Here is a 21,951-nt window from a genome sequence, read left to right on the forward strand (position 1 = left end):
ACCCAAGTCAAGCCCTCATCACAGTTGCTTGTGGACCCTTGCCCTTGTCCCCATCACTCCTGTCACACACCAAACACGCCTTGGGACCGTTGATCTGGCTTTATTTTCCAGATAGGGATATCTGTCTTTCCTTTTAGAGCACACGGCTTCCTTCCTTTCGGCCTAGAACAACACTCTTAGACGTTGACTTCCGCTCATCAGCCCACCACCTCTGCAACACCTATGAAGACCTTAACTCTGACAAACTCAGTGTTGATATTAATGATGCAGTACTCAGGATGGACCACAAGTAAGGTACCTTGCAATGCTTGAGTGACATCTCTGTGCCTTGATTCTTCATCTGTAGGATGGGTACAACGATATTATTTAGCTGTGAGAACTCAAATTAGTTATCCTATAATTATGCAATTAACCATTGTATGATTTTGAAAATACTGCCTTACTTCAGTTAGCTATTGCTGAGTAGCAAATCATCCTAAAACAGTGTCATAAAATGTCAACTGTTTATTTCCTGATTCTGGAATATGGACAAGGCTCAGGGTAGTGCCAGCTGGGTTAGAAGATGCAGGGTGCCATGGCATGCATGGCTGGCACAGCTGATATGGGTGGGGCAGATGCTGGGCCTCTCTCTATAAATAGTCAGGGCACCAGGGGTGAGCGGAGAGGCTGTCAGACTTGTGAGGCCACTGGGCTCTGTGCCTCTTCCTGTGTTGATCAAATTCTGGCCCAGTCATTGCTCAAGGGGAAGGAGAGTCCCCATCTTGGGCAGAAAAACAGCAGAATGGGGACTGTCTTTAAATGTCGCCATTGTAACAGCCATCAGTGGAACCTTTGAGAATCTACAACTAGGCCTGGAGAGGTGGCTCAGTGGTTAAGAGCACTGGCTGCTCTTCCAGAGGACCTGGGTTCAGTTCCCAGCACCCACAAATGGTCCATAACTATTCCTAACTCCAGTTTTAGGGGACTGAATGCCCTCTTCTGATCTGAAGGCACTGGACATGCTCATGGTGCAGACATACATACAGGCAAAATACTCATACATACAAAATAAATAAATCTAAACCAAACCAACCCAAGAGCCCAACACAGCTAACCTTACTCTCTGTCTCACTGTAAACTCTCCCACTACTCTCCGTACATAGGCGGTGGGGACTCATGGTTCTCCCGGGATGGACAAGGAATGCGCTCCATGGCAGCCTCTAGGTGCCAATCACCATACTCACTCCTCTCCTGATAGAGCTGACGCTAACCCCACGGTCTGCAGTCTCCTCCTTGGAGCCAGGTGAGAAGTGCCTGCCAAGTTCTTGATCCTGTCTTCCGTTGCTCATTGCTGGGCTATCTGACTGAACCCCACCTTGAGACTGACTTCTTTACAGCAGGGATGCTACCCTTTCTCCCCTGTCGTGTTTCCACAATGTGTACTGCAGAGGCAAAATACTATCGACTGTCCTGAGTTCTGAGAAATGTTTAACTGTGGGGGGGTCGAGTGAATCCCCAGGGGCGGGAACCCAGATCTACGCTCTGCAGGTGCTCATCTGATAGTGAGCCCTGCTGGGGGCCACACATTCTTCTGTGTGGGACACAAAGTATAAAGTGACCCAAATTCCTGCTTCCGAGAAGTTCAAGGCTCCCAGAAGGGGAGGCGGTTGACAAGACAGATTCCAGCACGTGCCAGCGGTACGGTGACGTAGGAAAAGCTAAGAAGGGAACATGGCCGGGGTCATTAGCAGTGTAATTCAGAAGAGCAGTCAATGACCCGGGCAAGAACACCAAGGCCCCCGAGGCTAGCGTGCTGGGGAAGAGGCCGATGGCGAAGGCCCCGCAGGTCACAAAAGGACTTGGGCTTTTACCCTGAGTGAGATGGAGTCCAGAAGGGTTCTCAGCAGGGAGGGACAGGCAGGCGCTCAGTTTCTTTGGTTACATGGGGAATGGTGACGGCAGGAGGACCAGTGAGGATGGCACATATTCAGCTGTCTGAACTATGAGAGTACCTTGGAGATACCCAAGGAGGTATCAGGAAGTCAGTCAGTCAGCCTGGAGCAGGGTTCTCAACCACAAATACAAATGACACCCTGACAGCCCAGGCCCATTCCATGTTCCTCACAGGGCCTACAGGGTCTGGCCCTACTGATGTCTCCAGGCTCAAATACACTTTGTTAAATCAGTGACTGGTATACGCGCACGCACACACACACACACACACACACACACACACACACACACACACACACCAACCTGAGCCTACTTCCTAGTCGTGTGACCCTAGGCAAGTAACTCAACTTCCATCTGCCCTCACAATCCCCAAAGACGGAGAGGTCACTGCAGCCCCTGTCTGTTTATTCAAAGTCTTTTTACTGGGAGGCTGGGTGTGTAGAACTCTTGCCTAGCATCTGGGATTTCCTGTGTTCCGTCCCTAGCACTACAGACACACATAAATCCAAACCAAACCGAGACTACCAATGGGGCATGAGGGCACTCTGTGTGCTGGGAACCTTCCTTGCCTGCCTGCCTCTCGATACCTCATCTTTCCACTCAGTCTGTCAACTCAAGTCTGGAAAGCTCTCCAGTCCTTCCCCGGCCTTCTCAGCGCCGCCCCTCCGCTGTCACATCCTAGACAGCTCTTGCCTAGGCACCAGCCCCGACCGAGTCTTGTTCCGCAACCTACTTCCCTATTTCAGGAAAACCAGACTGTGCACCTGCCTCCCACTGTGCCTCAGTCCCGTCGAACAAGCCCCGCCCTCTAGATGACCAACGATCCCCTTTAAGTCTTAACCAGCATTCTCAAAACCATCACCAGAGACCCACAAGTGACCGGGACTGTGCTCACCGCGGGCTCGGCCAGTGCCCTCCACTGCCCCGCCCCGGGCGGGCTGACTACACCCCACCCCTGCGTGCCATCCAATCACCACCCTTCCTACTGACCCGCCCACATCCGGGCCCTAATGCCCGACCGGTTGTTGAACACCAGTCCCCCAGTCATGTGCGCAGAGACTTCTGGGCTTTGTAGTTCCCCAAGAAAAGTGAGCAAAGAGCCGGTCTCGTAGAACTCCATCTCCCAGGAGTCACCGCGCTCGCCCGTTGTGAGCACTCTTAACTGAACCAGGTAGTTCTTGCAAGACTGGGTGAGAAGACAGCTGGTTCCAAATTGCCATGAAACAAAAATCACTTACCTGGAAGTCAGGGAGCGTCTTTTTGCCCGAGAATCTCAATATTCTGCAATGACTCCAGAATGGGACTGGATACAGGCGGGGTAAAATCTGTCCCCATAGCCTCTCTGGACAGGACCAAGGAAGGCCTGTAGAGTACACCCGGAGCCTACTGGATGCCTGCCTGACACAAAAAGCCACTCCTGGGTGGACTCTATGGGAGCCCTGACAGATGAGGGCAGAACATCACAATTTGCAGCAACAGGCCTGAAAGGGGCCTTTTACGCCCGAGAAGGCAAATGTGGGCCAGGGTTGTTGTACCCAGGATGCGTCTGTGGTTCTACAGCCCACCGACCTCCTGCTGCTCCATGCCTGCTCCAACAAGTATGACGTCCCCGGGAGGGACATACCCATACCACAGAGCACCCCTTCCCCACCCAACCTTCCCCAGCATGCCTCTGAGGGTCAGGATGGGAGCCAAGGCCCTGCAAACGCTCAGGCAGGCATGTGAGAAAGCTCTTTACTCGGGGGTACAGCAAGGAGGAGCAAGGCCATCTCCCCCTACCTGCCCCCACCCCCTCCTAGGGTCCTGGGGTGAGGGGGCATCTCCCCTCTACCGGACCACCACTGTCTTTGGTACAATAAATAGAAAACAAGGGAGGAGAGGGGCCAAGGGTGCAGTCTTAGCGGGGAGGGTGTGGCCAAAACCCGTCTCCCTTGACCCCCTGCCCTGGGCCCCAATCAGTGCGGGCCTCACCCACCCCAGCTGGGTAGCAGCAAGTCCAGTCAAGGGGAGAGATGAGGATGGGAGCCTAGGGCCCCCAGATGGGGGGGTATGGCTTCAGGAGGGGCCCCAGGGAGGGGGCAGGGTCATGAGCTGGCTGCTGTGCTCTGGGGTACACCGTGGAGGCCCAGGCGAGGCCCCAGAGTGGCAGGGTCATCAGGGGGTGGGAGAGGTGGTCGACCTCCCGTCATCCGAGTCCGGAGTGCTGAGGCAGCCGGGTGCTGGGGGGCAGGTGCCGGATGAGGTGGGGAGCAGTCTGGAGGACTGCCCACTAGGCTCACATCCATCAGCTCCGGGGGTGGTGGTGATGTTGGTGACGGGGGACGTCCAAGGCATCGGGGCTGGGGGGGTAACTGGGCCCCAGCCCCTGGCAATGTCGAGGCAGAGGTAGGGGCTTGACGTGTCTTGTGGGGCACATCACCCCCTGCCCAGGGGCGCAGAGGCTGGGAGGGTATAACCTAAAACCAAAACCAAGGATGTTGAGGCCCTGAAGTCAGGCACCTGCCACCCACCGCTGAGGTCTCCCGGCTTCAGTACCTGGGGGCTGTTCATCTCACAGTCCGTGATGGGGGGCCCCGGCCCCCCACAGTATCGGTTGCTGTAGCGGTAGGCCCTGTTGTCACTGGAGGAGCCACTGGAGCCTCCTGGAAACACCGGGAAGAAGAAAGGAGGGCAGTGGGGGTAAGGTGCAGGCAGTCTGCTCAACAGCTAGACGCCACGCTCGGGCTTTGAAGGCAGCGCGCGCTCGCCCGCTCGCCCTGAAGGCTCTAACAGCCCAACTTTGGAATCTAGGGTCAGGGTTGTGTGGGAGGCTGGAGTCAGCTTTAGGGGCTGACTCTCAAGCCCGGATCACGGCCGCCTGCTGGTCACGTGGGACTGTCCCGCCCCACCTCACCCCGCAGCTCAGAATCTGGTAGCTGGAAGGCTCTAGGGCAGAGGCCCAGCGGCACCCACCAGAGCTGGAGATGGAGCTGGCCGTGCTAGAGGAGGGGCAGGTGTCGAGGGGTGCGGGCGAGGTGGAGGCACTGCTGCCTGCCGGGCCCGTGTTGGTGGCCTCGTCGGCCGTGCGCCGGAAGAAGCCGTGCTGCAGAGCGCCCAGCGGGCTGATGCGGGCGGCGGGCTCATACTCCAGCATGCGCAGCACCAGGTCCTGGAAGCGGAGGTAGTCGGCGGGGCTGTGGCCCGGCTCCCCCGCCCGCCGGCCCCCGGGCCCGCCCGTCTGCACGCCCAGCACCTCCTGCAGCCGCCGTGTCCCGGGGCCCTGGTAATCCTGGCAGGGAGGGGGTGGGAGGGGGGCAAGAGAGTGGCCGTCAGTGGGCAGGAGGGGCAGGGAGACACACACGGGGAAACAGAGGCACGAGAGAGGAAGAGAGAAGCTAACGAGAGCGGTGGGGTGGGGCGCCAATGGGATAGGCAGGGGAGGAAGGAAGGGACAGACGGGGGGGGGGGGGGAGAAAGACAGGGAGAGACACAGGGAGGGGGAGCCCCAAGTGTGAGTGAGGGGCCACCCAGCGAGGGACAAGTGGCACAGGGCAGGGGCCGCACCTTCCTGAGTTCCTTTGTCCTTCGTAGGGTCCAGCCACCCCCAGGTAGCCGCTCAAAGTACTTGCGAGCCTTGGGTGCCTGCTCCAGCATGGGCGCGGGTGGGATGCCCAACACCTCGACAATGCGGCTCATCTGGTCCACCTGCGGGCAGGCGGCGGTCAGAGGCGCCGGGCGGCCAGCCTCCACCCCTCCACCTCCAGCACACCCCTTCCAGGGGCACACCTCATTGGAGCCACTGAAGAGGGGCTCTCCGGTGTGCATCTCCACAAGGATGCAGCCCAGGGACCACATGTCGATGGCCAGGTCATAGGGTGTGCCCAGGAGCACCTCGGGTGAGCGGTAGAAGCGGCTCTGGATATACTGGTAGATCTGGGGAAGGAGACAGGAGTCAGGGCACCAGCTCCTCTGCTGAAGACAAGCCCCTGCTTGAAAACCCGAACCTCTGGGTTCTCAGCAATGCCGCACAAACCAGCCCCCGCCTTGCTCATCAGCTCCCAGTCTTCATTGGCATGCTTTAGCCCCGTCTCCACTCCAGCTCTGGTCCCTGTTTACCGGGGGCTGGCCATCCCATACTGAACTACACTAGTGCAGTCCCTCTGCCTGCTCACACGAGGCTGCAAGAATTCCAGTCTCTACCTGGGACCTGCAGAGCACAGGCTCAGCTCTCACCTCTACTCTGGGGTCACGCTTTCTCTTCCATGCCAGTCTCCTCTGCCCCCCTCATCTCTGACCCCTCCCTCCAGACGGGCCTCCTGTGCCCAATGTCATCTCTCATGCCAAAACCAAGTGGTCCCATCCCATCCCATCCACCCAAGACACTGGCCCTGCCCAAGTCAGAGCCGCACCCGCTGGCCAAGCTGACAGGAGCTGCCAAAGTCCACAATCTTGATGGCACTGCGCTTAGGATTGCAGAGCAGGATGTTCTCAGGCTTGAGGTCGCAGTGGATAATGCTGAGCTCGGGCGTGGCCAGAAAGAGCAGCGCTGTGCAGAGCTGCTGCGCCAGCTTCCGGGTCAGGTTTAGCGAGACACCTCGGAAGTGTGTGTTGCGCAGGAGGTCGTACAGGTTGTAGGACAGCAGCTCAAACACCAGGCACAGGTGATTTCGGAACATGAAGTGGCGCTTCAGGTGCACTGTGGGGAGAGCAGGCAACTGAGAGACAGATGACAGGACAGACGGGCAGGGGCCACACAGCAGCCACCTCCGCTGAACTGCGGGAGCCTCGGGTGTTTGTGCGCTGCACTCACTGGACTCCCAAAGCACGCTAACTGTCTTGAGGCTCTCAGACCTTCCAATTGTTACCAAAAGGAAGGTTTCTGCCAGCAGGGAATAGCAAGCATGACTGTAATCCCAGCGCTTGGGACGCTAAATCGGATGAGTTCAGGGCTGGCTAGGTACACAGTGAAGCTTGGAATCCAAAACAACCAAAGGGCAGAGTAACCTTAGGGTGACGTTAGCATAGGGTAAGGGATGGCCACATGTTCACCTGGCAAACACAAGGCCCTGGGTTCAAGCCCCAGCCCTGCATAGGGAAATAAAATGCAGTCACCTCCTAATAGAGCTTCAAAACAACTTCATGCTTCCTCGTTTCATTTACAACACCAAGTCAGGCCTGGTGTGCACGCATGAAGACCAGGGTCTTTGGATGGGGATGAGAAAGAGCCTAAGCTCAAGGCGTGTCTAGATAACTCTATCTCAAAATAACTAAATAAAAAGAGGCCTGGAGACGTAGCTCTGGGGGGAAGCGCTTGCCTGGTAAAAATGAGGCACTGGGCTTGATCCCGTGTGGCAAAACAAAACCCTAGGAAGTGGCACCACCAACAAAAAGCAGAATGAACCAATGAACCTGCTGGCCTTTGTGGCAAGGGACACCAGCTGTCCTTGTGAGCATCTGCCAGTCCCTTTCCAGAGGAACTGAAGACCGGGACACATCTCTTTAATTCTGCTGTGTATAAACTGTCCCCTCACGTGTGAGTGCCTCAGTTTCCTATCTCTAACGCGCACAGGATGGCCCTCTCCCTCACTGGGCTGGCGTGAGGTAACTCATGTGGAATGTTTGCGGCAGTCTGGCCTTTAGTGAGCATGGTTAAGCGGCACAGGAGAAGAGCCCTGAGGACAGCGGGAGGCTGACGAGGCAGAGGCCCAGGCCTCACCTATGTAGTACTTCATCTCCGTGTCATGCTGGTTCATCAGCTCCAGCAGCCGCAGCTCAATCTGTGCCTGGTTCAGGAAGGCCTTTTTGTTCTTGATGATCTTGATGGCCACCAGCTCCTGGGTCTGGTGATCGTAGGCTTTCACTACCTGTCGAGACATGGAGAGTTACCTGGGGAGGCGGGAAGCCCACCTCACGTCTCTCCTACTGGAAACAAAACCCAGTTCTCTTGTGTGGACTCTTCTCATTTACGTCCACAGAAACAGACAGGACGTGCAGCGAGGAGCACTGGGGTGGAGGGGTGTGGGAAGGTTAGTTAGTGGTGTCTGCACCCAGACACTGGATGATTGGGGGTCCACACCTGGCCAAAGGAGCCTTTGCCAATAAGAGAGTCGATCTCATAGCGCTCTAGCCAGCGCTCGCCACTGCGCACAATGTAGTCGTGGTTGTCGTCATCATAGCCGTGGTTCAGGACCTTCTTCTCCTTTTTGGTGCTCGAGTCCTGGGGTGGCGCCTGTTGGGCCCGCCGCTTCTTCTTCGCATAGTAAACCTGCTCGGGCAGCCAGGAAACCGGACCCTTGAGTACCTTGGCCAGCAGCCAGGACCCCTTCAGCACCCAGCCAGGGACCCCACTCTGCACCCACCTCATTGATGCGCTTATAGGTCTTGATGAGGTCCACTGAGAGCTTGCGCAGTGGGGCTGAGGCTGCGTCCCGGAAGGCCAGGGGCAGTTTCCGAGGCAGTAGCCGCACATCAGGCAATACCTGTGGAGGAGGGCAGACACTGAGCACAGGCCTTCACCTCCAACTTCCAGGGAGAGAGCGGCAAAGCCCTTTGACCATGCCCACGTTCACCTAGCTCTGCGCAAGAGCGGAGGCTCCCCAGGGACAGATCCCATCCTATAGGCCCGTCACACACTGGGAACCCCAGACATCTGTTCATTTACTTTCTAGCCTCAGGTACACGCTGAGAGAAAGCGGGGTTCTTTGCACCCGAGACCACTGCTCTTGGGAAACAGGCCACTGAATTCCCTGTATCTCTGTCTGCTCCCTCAAATGAGAGTCTGTGCCAGGTTCTTAAAGCTCTTGGATGACATTAGACACTTTGGGTTTCCCACTACCCTCAGCTCATTTCCTTCCCATTCTCTCAATCCCTTCCAGGGTTTTCACTCCAGACCTGTCTCCTGTGGACACTGAGACCTGTGTTCTGGTCTGTTGTGTGCCAGAGACAGTTCCAGTCCAAACATTACACTTAATTTCCTTAACCCTTGAAACCACTCAGATTGAGAGCCATGGAGAAGCTCAGTGACTCAGTTCTCACAGCAGGAGTAAGTGTGGTCTCTCCAAACGCCACCTGAAACTCTTCCAGTATTTCCAACCTCCAGCATCCCCAGAGGTCTTCCAACAATCACCCGTTCTCCTCAGTCTCTTCCTATGTCCAGGCAGGTGCGAGCCCAGCCGAATGCCTACCTGTGTGTGTTCCTGGGGCCCCGGAAAGCCAGAGAAGGGACCATGGCCTGGTGGGACGGCCATGGTGGGCTCAGAGGGCCGCAAGGGTGTGAGGCCTGGAGCGGGAGCCCGGCCGGGGGGCGCCTTCTCGCATCCTGCACCTCGGCTGCCACCGCCGCTGCGACCTGAGAGCAGGCAGGGGGTAGGGAGAGAACATGGAACAAGGGGGTATGTAGGCCAGCCCAGGCACAGAGGTGGGCATGAAGAGGAGGGCAGGGCAGGGGGAGCACAGGCAGTATCGCAGAGGAGCAGAGACAAGAGGCAAGTGGGTTGGCATAGCAGTGTCTCTCAACAAATGACCAGTCAAAGAAATGAGGCAGCATAACGGGGAAGGATAGAAGGGAATGGTTAGTCAGAGGGGTGGGAGGGAGTGCGTGCAAGCCAGGGCAGGAAGGATAAAGGTCAGCATTGGAAGAGCAAAGGAGAGGGCAGAAACTGTGTGAAGTCTGGGCAGAGAATTCCTTTTTTCTTTGAATTTCTGCTGGTGCACACCCCAGAGTCCCTCAGATAAGGCCCCGCCCTCACACGGTCTTCCCTCAACATCAGGATCTGGGCCACAGTGAGGGCCCCATTTCAAATCTAGTGTAGCCTCTAGTTCTTTCCACTCTAGGGAACTCCCGGATCGCTCACAGCACAGCGTTCTCGCGGACCTCCCAGCAAAACCAAGGTTATCTGGGAACTCCTTTATGTGTGAGCCTCAGGCGCCTCAACCACTAAGGCACACTTTCCCGAACTCTACACCCCAGCAAGACCGCTCCCTCCCAGGGACCCTTCTAAGTAGTCTATATTTAGGATGTCCCTCTACCCTCAGAAAGACAACAGGGAGGTGTCGTTTCTCCACAGTTTAAGACTCAGTGTCTTTTTCCCCATTACACCGGGATCCCTGCCGTCCCCTCTATCCAATATTTCTAAACCGGGTCACTCCACAATTGAGTCTATTCCTAGAAGGGCCCAACAGCCAAATCCCTAAATAACACACAAGACTTCGCTCCCTGAAAAGTGTCCTCCAGAACAAAATCTCCTACCTAAGAGCCTCCCCCCTGTCTGACCTGCTCTATCCTAAGCCTCGCTACTCCAGGTCCCCTTTACTGGGGCTTCACTGACAACCTCTTCCCGGCCCTCCCGGCTCCCACCCCTACCCGGGTCAGGGCTGGCGCCGGGCCCACGGGGGGCTGGGGAGCGACGGGGCCCCCAGTGCGGTGGGCGAACGGCCAGCATAGCGGTGGCGGCGGTGATGAGAAGGTGGTGGCCGCCTGTCCCCGGCCCGGCTGGCCTGGCCAGCCCCGCGGCGGTGAGGGCAAGCGGGACAGGCGGCCCGGTGGGTGACAACAGCAGCCGCCGCCACCGCCGCCGCCAGGGGGGCGGGGAGAGGAGGGGACGAGGGTCAGACCGGGGCACGCGGGGGAAGGGGACAGCAGGTGGACGGGGGAGGGGCGGGTTAACCCTCGCCCTACGGCCCGGCCCCGCCCCGCGTGGTGTCCCGCCCCCCACCCGGCAGGCCCGCCCCGGCCGGTGGAGTCCCGGCGGGCGGGGCCCTAATGAGCACGGCAGGCCGCACCTCCCATGGCAACAACCACGCCATTGGCTGTTGCTGCCAAGAGCTTAACCAATCAGCACGCGGGGTAGCTGTTGCTAGGCGACAACGAAGCGGGCAGCGCAGCCGAGCCCAAACAAAGGGCGGGAGTGGGGCCGGGCTGCCCCCTCCCAGACTCCCTCTCAAGACGGCTCCCTCGGGCTCGGCCCCTTCCAGAAATGCGGCTGTGAGCAGCCGAGCTCGGTGGCGCTGGCCCGAAGCCCCCTCCTCTCCCTCACGTCTCGCGGGGACGGGCAGGGCGGATCCCGGCCTGCCCCCCATCCCCGCGTGCCGCCCCGCCCGTCGCTGCACCGTTACCTGAGGGCGTGGGTAAGGGGACTCAAACTGCTCGGGGAGCCCGAGCTCAGACCTCCCCTCTGGCTGAAGGTGTCCGGTGGACGCGGCGAGCCAGGGCCCCGATTACCCAGTAATGCAACCAGCAAAATGGCGACCACAACAAACCGGCCCCCCTGGCCTGGCTCCGCCCCCACGCCGCTCACGTGACTCAGGGGAACACTGTGCGCCTGCGCCCTAAGGGCGCGGAGCTGCGCACATGCGTAGCAGCCAACAGTGGAGCATGCACCATGTGACCGGATGAAAGTTTCCAAGGCACTACCCCCCCACAAGCGCACATAAAGTTGGTCAAGGGCGCATGCGTCTTTTGGCTACTGAGCAAACAGCACCAGACAGGGGCGACAGATGAGAATTTTAATAGAAAACAAAACAAAACAAAACTACACGTGCAACAGCAGCAACACACATTTCTTCGAATCCGGACAGCTCCGAGTTTCAGTTCTTCACCTTCGGAGGCGGCCTGTGAGGAAACCAGAGGGGGTTGTGTTGTCAGGCCCAGAGAGCCCAGGCTGCGGGAAAGGGAGAGGTCCGCTCTGGTCCTTACCTGTACACACCCACAACCACAGCATGGTCGCGCTCGTAGGGCTCCAGCGTCAACTGCTCCTGGGGCTTCATGTTCTCCTGCTGCATCTTCTTCACTTCGGACGCGAACACGGCTTCTGCAGAGGCCGTGGAGTCAATGCAGTTGGCCTGCACGGGAGAAGCAACGCGGTTTCAAGGCACATTTTCATTCAAGATTTGCAGACCCAGGGTCTGCAGTCATAAAACTCCATTACTCGGGCTGGAGAGATGGCTCAGCGGTTAAGAACACTGACTGCTCTTCCAGAGGTCCTGAGTTCAATTCCCAGCAACCGCATGGTGGCTCACAACCATCTGTAATGAGATCTGGTGCCCTCTCCTGGCATGTAGACATATGTAGAGGCAGGATGTTGTGTTCATAATAAATAAATAAAATCTTAAAAAAAAAAACCCTCCATTACTCAAGTTTTAATTTGGCGTGGACTGGAAACAAGATGTTCTACTTATCTAATGCAGTGTTTTAACTCAGAAATTTTCTTCCATGTCCCGGTAACAGCAAAACAAATGTAGCAATAGGCTAGCTAATTTTGAACATGGTGAAGATGTCTGGGAGTTTTTTGTATTTCAAATTAAAATGTTTTGAAAAATGCCCTTACTCGGTATTTATTCTATACCAGAAATCTGTCCTAAACACGTCACATATCAGTCTTTACTCCAATCCCTAAAGAGGACTAGTAATAAAGAGACTGAGTCAAACAGCCTAGTAACATGCTCAGACACAGGAGATCAAGCACCCAGCTACCATCCCATCGCACCCCACCTTCCATCCCAAGCCTCACACCTTAATGGAAATCACAAAGTGTCCTCCATTCCGCAGGAAGGTGTGGGCATTCAGAGCCACAATCCGGGTTTGGTCTGGCTGTGCCACGTCCGCAAAGATCACATCCACCATCGCTAAGGAAAAAGGGACAGCTGTTACGAGTAGAAGCCACCAGAAAGCTTCCCAGCGCCTCCCAATGGGGGCCTGTGCTCGTCACCACCAAGTTCCTGGGAGTCTCCTGCCTCCAGCCTCACTCCCCACCGCGCCCTCCCTCCAAAGCACCCCAGAGGCGGGGCCAGAACCCGGTCACATCCCTCATCCACTCCTCTTGTAAACCATGCTTGCCACCTACTCTGTGGCCAGCCCTGGGCGGGGCGTGGGGTCACAGACGCGAGCCAGACCCTGCCCTCGAGATGCTCCCGGGTCTGGGGGAGACAGACATGTCATCAAAAAGACAGGTAAAGGTGAGCAGTCAGATGCAAGTGGTCAGGGCTGCCAGATGAGGACAAGGACCAGAAAAGGGGCCAAGTGAATCAAGAAAATGCAAAGCAAAAAGAAAATGAAAAAAAGAAAAAAAAAATTCCCCCAACCAAACACAACAACAAAAAAGTGCAATGAAAAGGAAATGTTTTTAGGCAGTATGGTTTAAAACAACAAAAGTGACAGAATGAAAATATCTTTTAAGAATTTGGAAAAGCAGATGGCAAGTATTGAGTACCTCTGGGGAATTCACGAGGCTTTTCCCTTTTATAGTAGGCCTTTGAGGTGTTTAAAAAACAAAACAAGAAAACAAAGCCATTGGGTCATACTTGCTGTGTTCAGGGCTGGAATCTCATCAGATAACAAAGAAAGGCAAGAGGCTTTTAGACACAAACCAGGGCAGTGTAAAAGGGCATCAGGTGTCAGAGGAGCAGAAGCGAATGGGACTCAGGGAAGGAGGTCAGGGACGCCCAACACATCTCCGCCTGCAGCTCCTCACTCTAACTCCACTGGCCTTTCCTGGGAAACATGCAGTGGCTTATCCTACCTTCCCTGGGCTGCCCCCAGGCCCCTCACCGATGAGCATGCGGTATTTGTGTGGGTGCCTAGCGTCTTCAATCACAGGGATAATGTTGGTCCTCTTCTTGGCCAAGTTGATGAGGTCACGGCCAGAACGGTGGGAGAACTCAACTGCATAGACCAGACCATCCTAAGAGAAATCCAACAGTGATGAGCACACACTTGTTCTCCACCGTGGTCGCAAGACTGGGCGTGTGCCGCCTGAAGCAGGCCCTCACACCCTCCATCAAAACACTACTTGAGCCGGGCGGGGCACTCTGGAGGCAGAGGCAGAGGCATCTCTGTGAGTTTGAGGACAGCCTGGTCTCCAGAGAGAGTTCCAGGACAGCCTCCAAAGCAGAGAAACCCTGTCTCCAAAAAAACAAAAACAAACAAAACCCCCCAAATAACCCTACTTGAATAACTGTCATTATGGCTACTGTCCAGATGAATAAATGGGCCTGGGAATGATAAGTCACCTGCCATGGTTATTCACAACCAATGGAGCGACAAGATCTTAACTGACCTGACCCAAGAGTCCAGGCTCCCAACACTAAAGTGGGCAGAGACGAAGGACAGAGCCAGCAGCACTTGCACATGGCTCAGAGAGCTCAGCTGCCTCACTGAAGCCACACTATTAAATACCCACCCGAGTCTGAGTCTTGTTGTTGCTTGTATTTAGATGAGGTCAACTATGTACTTTAGGCTAGGAATATAAAGGTGTGTCCTTTCACACCTGGCCAAGCACAGGGTCTTCACCCACCAAATTAAAGACTATAATTGAGCCACCAGCAACAGACTGTGAAACGGGACACCCAAGAACCAGGTGCTCTCTGGTATTGTAGGCACACCTGCCTAACATTCAACAGGCCCTAGGTTCAAGCCCGATACGGGGGTGATGGGGGCACAGACAGAAAGCTAGATTTGGGGGACAGGAATATTTTGCGTTTATGTAGGTGGAAGCCAGAGGACAATGGTGGTCATTCTTTCTCAGGAACTCCACCCATTCTATTTCTGAGTCAAGGTCTCTCGCTGGTGTGGAGCTTATCCATTAGACGACCTGCTGCCGCCGGGTCAGCATGCTCCAGAGGCGGGCCTGTTGCTGCTCCAGTGCTGTTACTACAAGGGGCCATCAGCACTCCTGGCTTTTTAAATGAACGCTGAGGATCAAATCAGGTCCCTCGTGTGTGGCAAGAACTTTAATGACTAAGCCACACTCCCAGGTGTGGGACAAATTCTTCAAGAGGGCAATCAAAATAGTTTGGTAACTACACTCCTAGCTCTGGGTCATTTAGTCCTGCCCACAACCCCCAAATTAAAACTTTTTTTTTTTTTTTTTTTGGTTTTTATGAGACAGGGTTTCTCTGTATTGTTTTGGAGGCTATCGGTCCAGCCCAGCCTCAAACTCACAGAGATCCGCCTGCCTCTGCCTCCCGAGTGCTGGGACTAAATGCATGCCCCACCACCGCCCGGCTAAATTAAAACTCTTTATTGAAACCGAGACCCCAGGAGCGGTACTGAAAGGAGCCCTCTCATACAGCGAGAGATGGTGAACCTGGCTCCACACTGCAGTGCAGGCAGATAGATGGCCAGGCCCACTTCCCCCATCTCCACCACCTGTCCACTCACCGGGCCGACGATGTCAGAGACATGAGAGACAGTGGTGCCTGAGGCCGCCCCAAGATAGAGCACCTTGGCCCCTGGCTTGATGTGGATCTGGTCTACACCACCCAGGATTGCTGCCGCCAGCTTGGAACGGAATGGGTTCCAGGCTCGGTACTCAATCTTGTCATCTCCCTCCTGAGCAGAAGAGATGGGACAGAAGTCAGTGCCGGGTTCTTGTGCAGGGCACCATTCCCCATAACCCGAGGACCCCCAAACAAACAGTGCATCCCAACTACTATCTAAGAATGCAGATGCACAGCAGGGACCAGGACAGAAGCCGCCCTGCCTTCTCATGGATGCTCTCACTTGGGAAGAGGACAGACAGGAAACACAGCGGTGACAGAATGACCTGGGCCCTAGGCATTACTTCCTGTCCTAGCTCCCGGTGACTAGGACAGGGATGGTGCCCTGAGCAGTAAGTACCCACTAAACTGACACACAAAGTGGTCAGGAGACGGTGACAGGCATAGAGACCAAACCAGGAGCAGAGCAAGGAAGCTGAGAAAGAGAAAACGGACCAGCAAGCCCTGGGGACACCTTTGAACCAGACCTGGAAGGGGGCAGATAGGCCCACAGCTGGCCATGGAGGACACGGGAGGGCTAAGGCCAGGGCTATGAGAGCCACTTAACTGGGAGGGGGGAGCCGGGAACCGCAGCACCTGAGGCTATGGCTGGGGGGGGTCTCTAGGTGCTTGCAGAAGTGTGCAGGGCCTCACGCATGCGTTAACACCCCCCATGCTGTCGTGTGCAGGGGTCCATGACTCACTGAAATAGAGACTCTCTTCTCCCCATACACAGATTCTCCAGGGACCAGATTCTTTGTGACAAGGGCATCCTCCTTTCCGCGACAGATGAAGACACCTGATTGGGGGGGGGGGTAGCAGAGCGGGCGGGGTGAGGACTCTGCAGTCACAGTCCCCTTCTAGCTTTAGCTCACCCCGCCCCCCCACACTTACCTTCATGTCGATGCGGTTCCACCATCACATTCTTCCCCGACTGGTTTCCTCTTTTACCGCCCCGGCCACCACCTCGGCCCCGGCCACCCCCAGACTGGAAGCCTCCACCTGTAAGAGAAAGCTGCAGGTGGAGAGGGTGGTCCCCACCTCTCCCCTCCCTGAACCCAAGAGAGTCTGCTCCTCCCCCTCAGGTCAACCCCACTTACCTCGTCCTCCTCCTCCTCCTCCTCCTCGGCCCCTGAAGCCTCCGCCTCCGCCTCGACCGCGACCTCCACCACCAAAGCCACCCCGTCCCCCGCCAAAGCCTCCACGGCCTCCTCGTCCTCCTCCTCTACCGCCTCGGTCACCAAAGCCTCCTCTGCCACCGAAGCCGCCCCCACGGGGGCTGAAACCTGCAGTAGAAAAAGTCAGGGCTCAGGACAATGAAGCCTAAGTAAGAAGTTTAAAGTAACCTGACCCGGCAGTTCCGAGAAACCAGCAAAACACGCGGCTGTCTGCTCCGCATGTCCACCGCAGCCACACGGGCCCACCCATGTCCCATCAGCAGAAAGGACACAAATGAACAACAGTGATCAACAAGGAGAATGACCTCTAACGTGCCAGCACTGGGCTCAGCGCCCCAGAGTTCCAACAACTTGGCGTCTATTCTTAATTCAATACCTTTCGGAGGAGCTCTGGCTGCCCTGGAACTCACAGAGATCCATCCACCTGCCTCTGAGTGCTGGGACTAAAGGCGTGCACCATCACAGCCCAGCCACAATTTACTTACTTACTTATTTATTTATTCATTCACTTATTTAGGTTTTTCGAGACGGGGTTTCTCTGTGGCTTTGGAGGCTGTCCTGGAACTAGCTCTGTAGACCAGGCTGGCCTCGAACTCACAGAGATCCGCCTGCCTCTGCCTCCCGAGTGCTGGGATTAAAGGTGTGTGCCACCAATGTCCGGTCATAATTATTATTTTTTTTAATTAACAGTTTCATCTTTAAGGTTCTTAATCATTCAAGTCTTACAAGATCCCACCCTACTGTTTCCAACCTCTCCCTTCACGACCCACTAAAACCAGAATTCTTTTCTTTACAAAGAATCTTCCAGCAGGGTGTTGGTGTTGTATGCCTTTAATCCCAGCACTGGGGAGGCAGAGGTGGCTCTCTGAGTTTGAGGCCAGCCTGGTCTACACAGAGAAATCCTGCCTTGAAAAACCAAGAAGAAACCAAAACCCAAAGAAACAAACAAAAACACCCCCCCCCCAATCTCTGAGAAGGCCATAAAAAAAGAAAAGACCATAATGTACAGACTCCAACTGAGACCCATCAAGCAAAGGACTTGCCCCAGTCTGACCTCAGGCTCTCTGTTGGACCCCACTCTCTGCACTAAGCAGCCAGATTTGAACTCTCTCCCCAGCTGCTCACTTTGAGCTCCTGCCAACAGGGGCATGGCGCTCCAGTGCCCCAAGGCTCTGATTCAGTGCACAGACTCCACCCACTCTGTTTTCTTGTCATACTTCATTCTGGCACTCTCACTAGTCCCAAATGCACAAGGATCTGGACGATTCTGGTTACTGCAACACCACAGCACCCTGCACGACAGGAAGAGCAACAGACAGCAGCAAGGGTCTGGCATCTCCCCAGAGGATGGTGACTGGAGGGGGGGTGGCCACGCCACTGTCACTCGGGACCCCAGCGTGGGAAAGGTGCATGGATTCTGTTGTAAAATCACATGACTTTGTATACACAGAGCCTGACAAGCTGTGGGTATCTTCACGGGGAGCAGTGGAGTGTCAACTCTCAGTCCCAGATACTCAACACGCCCCTTGGTCTATTTCAGGTCCTGGAGGCTTTAGGAAAACCAACAAAAAATCACTCAAAAAGACAACGTGCACATACTTCCCACCTCAAAACTACCAACTGCAGCAGTGAGGTATCACATGCCCACAAAGGTGAGTTTGAGTCTAGGCAATACAAACAAGCTGCCATTTCAAAACACACACATAAAAACAAATGACCTCGTTTAAAAATGCCCACCAGAGTCTACAGCACACCTCTGCTTAAAAATGTCCTCCAGCTGGGCCTGGTGGCACAAGTCTTTAATCCCTAGCACTGGGGGGAGAGGAAGCAATGGGGTCTCTGTGAGTTCGAGGCCAGTCTGGTCTACAAAGCAAATCCCAGGACAGCTAGGGTGGTTATACAGAGGAGCCCCATCTTCTCCCTCAAAGAACCAAAACCCAAAACCAAAAGGAACAACAAAACAACCCCCCCCAAAGCTGATTCTGTCATTCAAGACTCAAGCCGTCACCTCACAAGCTCTCCTATCATTTGTGGAGAAAGGCTGGAGGGAAAAGTACTCCTGGGGTAAAATCACAAAGCAAAGAATACCAGTAGGACACACGGCGATCCCTCCACCTAACCAGACTCCCTGAACGGGGGAGTCCCAGATATTCAACATGGCTGGGAGGGGAACATGGGTCACTACACCCTGCAGTGACTCCCATCTGTGAAAAATGATTCTTGGGCATCGGCGAAAAACTCATGTTATCATTACTGTAGCACAGACTAGTGTCAAACTCACCTACTTGCCTCAGCTTCCCGAGTACCGGGATTGACACGCACGGGCTGCTAAAGACCTGGGCAACATTACCACCAAAAAAGCCACTTATCCATTATGAATCCAAGAAGGAAACGAGACGCTCCTACTGTCAAAACCAGAGCGCTCGCCAGCATCCACCAAGCAGCGGATTCATCAGAAAAGGGCGGGAAATAAGTGAAAACCTGTGTTTGTCAGGCCAGGCGTGGCGGCGCACGCCTTTAATCTCAGCACTGGGGGGAAGGGGGCCGGTGGATCTCTGAGTTCGAGCCGAACCTGGTTTACGCAGAGCGTTCCAGGCTAGCCAGAGTCGCGCAGTGAGACGCTGTCTCAAAACTCAAAAAACCCAAACCAACCCCTCCCTCTCCCTTCTGTTCGCCCACCCCGCTAAAGCCAGGCTTGTAAAGTTTCTCTCGCCACCAAGCAGGACTCCCCAAGTCCCCGTATCCTCAACCCCTCCGTGTCTGGGACCCCGCCCCTCCCGGAAGCGAGGCGTGAGACCCAGCGCGCGCGAGCGCCGCACAGCACCCATCCGGAGGTCCCCGTCCCCCTCGGGGAGCAGGGCTGAGGACCCGGGTGGCAGTGACGACGGGTGACAGCGGCTGATGGCGGCAACAGGGGCTGCTGCTCTCGTGCCCGGAGCCGTTCCCTCTGCGACCCAAGCCGGATCCCCCCAAAGCCAGGTGCAGAGAGCGACCCGAGCCCCGGTGCTGGGTCGGGGTCGGCAGGCCGCGCCGGCCGGTAGGGAGCGGCGAGCGTGCAGGCCGGTCTCCGTGAACCGAGCCGCGGGCCACACTCCCCGGGTCCCGAGCAGCCGCGGTCCCCGCCCGCCGCGCCAAGAGCCCCGCTTCTGCCCGTGCCGCGGCCTCTACCTGGCTTCATCGCTGCGTTCCGTTCGCGCGCCTCCGGGACTCAGCAGCGGCCCCGACTCCACGAGTCTCAGGCTGTCGCACGTGGAAAGGAGCGCATGCGCGCGGCGCGTGACGGAAGCGCGTAACCCCGCCCCTCAACGCGTCCCCCCTCTCCCGGAAGTGCATGCCTTGGGCGGGAATTCTGGAACCTCTGCGGGCTCCGTTTTGTCTCTCCGCTCGTCTCCCTTTCCAATAGTGCCGAATTCAGTAGCAAATCCGCTGAGGCTTTCCCCCCAACTAGCACTCTAAGAGTCAGGGCTTATACTCAAACTATTAAAATTTTTTTCAAAGATTTATTTTTTTTAAATAATTTATTGTGTATACAGTATTCTGTCTGCATGTATGCCTGCAGGCCAGCAGAGGGCACCAGGCCTCATTACAGAGGGTTGAGAGCCACCACGTGGTTACTGGGAATTGAACTCAGGGCCTCTGGAAGAGCAGCCAGTGCTCTTAACCTCTGAGCCATCTCTCCAACCCGATTTATTTATTTTTATGTAATCCTTAGAAGCGTTTTGCCTGCAAATATGTCTGTGCACCACACGCGTGCTGGGCCCGCGGGGTTAGAAGAGGGCATCGGATCCCCTGGAACTGAAGTTACAGGCGGTTGTGAACTGCAATGTGGGGTATGGGACCCGAACCTGCGTCTTCTACAAGAGCAGTGTGTACTCTTCACAGCCGAGCTATCTCCAGCACAGCCTTGTGTTTCTTGTTTGTATTCTGAGACAGCGGTTTGCAACGAGGCCCAGGCTAGCCCGGAACTGAAGATCTCTTACTGAAGGTCTCCAGGCTGTCTGCAACGAGGCCCAGGCTAGCCCGGAACTGAAGATCTCTTACTGAAGGTCTCCAGGCTGTCTGCAACGAGGCCCAGGCTAGCCCGGAACTGAAGATCTCTAACTGAAGGTCTCCAGGCTGTCTGCAACGAGGCCCAGGCTAGCCCGGAACTGAAGATCTCTAACTGAAGGTCTCCAGGCTGTGCGTGTGTGTGTGTGTGCTCATGCAGAGGCCAGAGGAGACTGTTAGATGTCCTGCTCTGTCACTCTCTGTCTTATTCTCCTGACCTAGGGTCTCTTCACTGAAGCTGGAGCTAGGCTGGTGGCCAGAGAGCCCCCCAAAGCCCTTGTCTCACCACTAGCACCCCAGCCTGGGGAGTCCAGGCATGCAGATGACCACTCGGTTGTTTTTACACAACCCAAGTCCTCATGCTTGCTCAGCAAGATCTCTTACCTGATGAGATGTCTCCCAAGCTCCTAGTATTTCTAATTATTTAATTTAAAATTTTTATTGGTAAATGGGTCACATAGTATAAATTTGCCCATTTACAGAATTCAGTGACTTTTGGTGGGGTGTATTCATAGGAATTTTAAAACACTTTTGACAATTCCAACAGGCAAAAAAATGTATTGTGCTCATATTTACCCCTTTAGCCTCATCTCCTTCCCATTCCTGGTGACCCCTTTATTTTCCCCAACTACCACCCCTGCTGCGTTTGTGTCTTTCTTGGTGTGGATCCTGTGCGGGTAGCCACAGCTGCCATGTGGTCATGAGTGCGAATGGTCACAGCGTGTCCAGAAGACAGTGTCTTACAGCACTGTCCCCACATCCAGCCCTTACAGTCCCCAACTCTCCCCACATCCAGCCCTCACAGTCCCCAACTCTTCCTCCATGTTCACTGGGCCTTGGCGAGGACATTGGAGATGTCTTATTTAGTTAGAACTGAACACTCCTCAGTCACTTATTCTGGGTGACTTGAGTAACCGTCACCACTACAAATGGACAATTCCTTGTCCAGGGCGGAGAGCAGCACTGTTTTATGAGTATAAACACAAATACTTAGGAGGCAGTTTTAGATGTCCGTTTAGCCCAACTAGTAGTAGATCCCACCCTGCCTCCTTAAGAGTCTGCGATCTCCTCAGCATTGGACTTTTTTTTTTTATTAAAATTTTTTAAGTTTACATTTAGATTAAAAACATGGTTGGTTCACAAGTCAGGTCCAGGTCCCTCTCCCTTTCCCTCCCCTACTCCCGTGCCCTCCCCCCAGCCCCCCCATTATCCCCTCATTTCCCCAGGGAGGGTGAGGCCCTCCATGGGGGTGTCCATAGTCTGTCATTTCATCCAGGGCAGGGCCTAGACCCTCCCCCCCAAGAGTTCAGGGTGAGAGTTCATCTCACATTGTTGGATGGGAGTCCAAAGTCCATGTGTATACTCCGGATGAATACTGATCTACTGCCTCAATAGATTACCTAGGCCTCCTCACTGACACCCACATTCAGGGGGTCTTGATCAGTCCCATGTTGGATTCCCAGGCATCAGCCCGGGATTCAAGAGTTAACCCTTGTCAGGTCAGCTTTTCTGGGGTTAAACCAGCCCAGTCTTAACTCCTTTGATCATCAGTCCTCCCTCT

General features: G+C 55.4%; 2 protein-coding genes across 5 annotated transcripts; both read right to left on the minus strand.

Moving 5' to 3' along the window:
- Positions 1–3,652: 3,652 nt before the first annotated feature.
- On the minus strand, positions 3,653–11,182 carry Dyrk1b (dual specificity tyrosine phosphorylation regulated kinase 1B). Of its 4 annotated transcripts, XM_013125379.3 has the most exons (12): positions 10,274–10,537; positions 9,096–9,259; positions 8,271–8,390; positions 7,988–8,176; positions 7,628–7,775; positions 6,321–6,607; positions 5,698–5,844; positions 5,476–5,616; positions 5,165–5,200; positions 4,885–5,080; positions 4,468–4,574; positions 3,653–4,388 (listed from the first exon to the last, which is right to left on the minus strand). In XM_013125379.3, exons 1-12 carry the CDS (start codon positions 10,350–10,352, stop codon positions 4,017–4,019), a joined length of 1,986 nt encoding a protein of 661 aa, XP_012980833.1. In that variant the 5' UTR covers positions 10,353–10,537; the 3' UTR covers positions 3,653–4,016. The 4 variants fall into 4 exon arrangements, with proteins under 4 accessions (XP_012980833.1, XP_005086283.1, XP_005086282.1 ...); XM_005086226.4 differs by lacking the exon at positions 10,274–10,537 and adding an exon at positions 11,026–11,182 and having other exon boundaries at positions 4,885–5,200; XM_005086225.4 differs by having other exon boundaries at positions 4,885–5,200; positions 10,274–10,538.
- Positions 11,183–11,401: 219 nt separating this feature from the next.
- Positions 11,402–19,649, minus strand: Fbl (fibrillarin). Its single transcript, XM_005086229.4, has 9 exons — positions 19,512–19,649; positions 16,266–16,451; positions 16,060–16,167; positions 15,870–15,964; positions 15,068–15,238; positions 13,457–13,589; positions 12,422–12,534; positions 11,606–11,751; positions 11,402–11,521 (listed from the first exon to the last, which is right to left on the minus strand). Exons 1-9 carry the CDS (start codon positions 19,519–19,521, stop codon positions 11,497–11,499), a joined length of 987 nt encoding a protein of 328 aa, XP_005086286.1. The 5' UTR covers positions 19,522–19,649; the 3' UTR covers positions 11,402–11,496.
- Between the last annotated feature and the right edge of the window lie 2,302 nt (positions 19,650–21,951).

The sequence above is a fragment of the Mesocricetus auratus genome, unplaced genomic scaffold (genome assembly GCF_017639785.1).
Source record: "Mesocricetus auratus isolate SY011 unplaced genomic scaffold, BCM_Maur_2.0 Super-Scaffold_100038, whole genome shotgun sequence".
NCBI lineage: Eukaryota > Metazoa > Chordata > Mammalia > Rodentia > Cricetidae > Mesocricetus > Mesocricetus auratus.

What these genes read in the sequence shown, in the direction of transcription:
- Dyrk1b (XM_005086225.4), bottom strand. Translation starts at nt 10,352, where the DNA reads ATGCTGGCCGTTCGCCCACCGCACTGGGGGCCCCGTCGCTCCCCAGCC. An exon ending in CGGCGCCAGCCCTGACCCGG is followed by an intron (nt 9,260 to 10,273) that starts GTAGGGGTGGGA and finishes GCCTGCTCTCAG; the next exon opens with GTCGCAGCGGCGGTGGCAGC. An exon ending in GGAGATGAAGTACTACATAG is followed by an intron (nt 6,608 to 7,627) that starts GTGAGGCCTGGG and finishes CTCTCCCCACAG; the next exon opens with TGCACCTGAAGCGCCACTTC.
- Fbl (XM_005086229.4), bottom strand. An exon ending in CAAATACCGCATGCTCATCG is followed by an intron (nt 12,535 to 13,456) that starts GTGAGGGGCCTG and finishes CTTTTTCCTTAG; the next exon opens with CGATGGTGGATGTGATCTTT. An exon ending in GTGGTTGTGGGTGTGTACAG is followed by an intron (nt 11,522 to 11,605) that starts GTAAGGACCAGA and finishes GTTTCCTCACAG; the next exon opens with GCCGCCTCCGAAGGTGAAGA.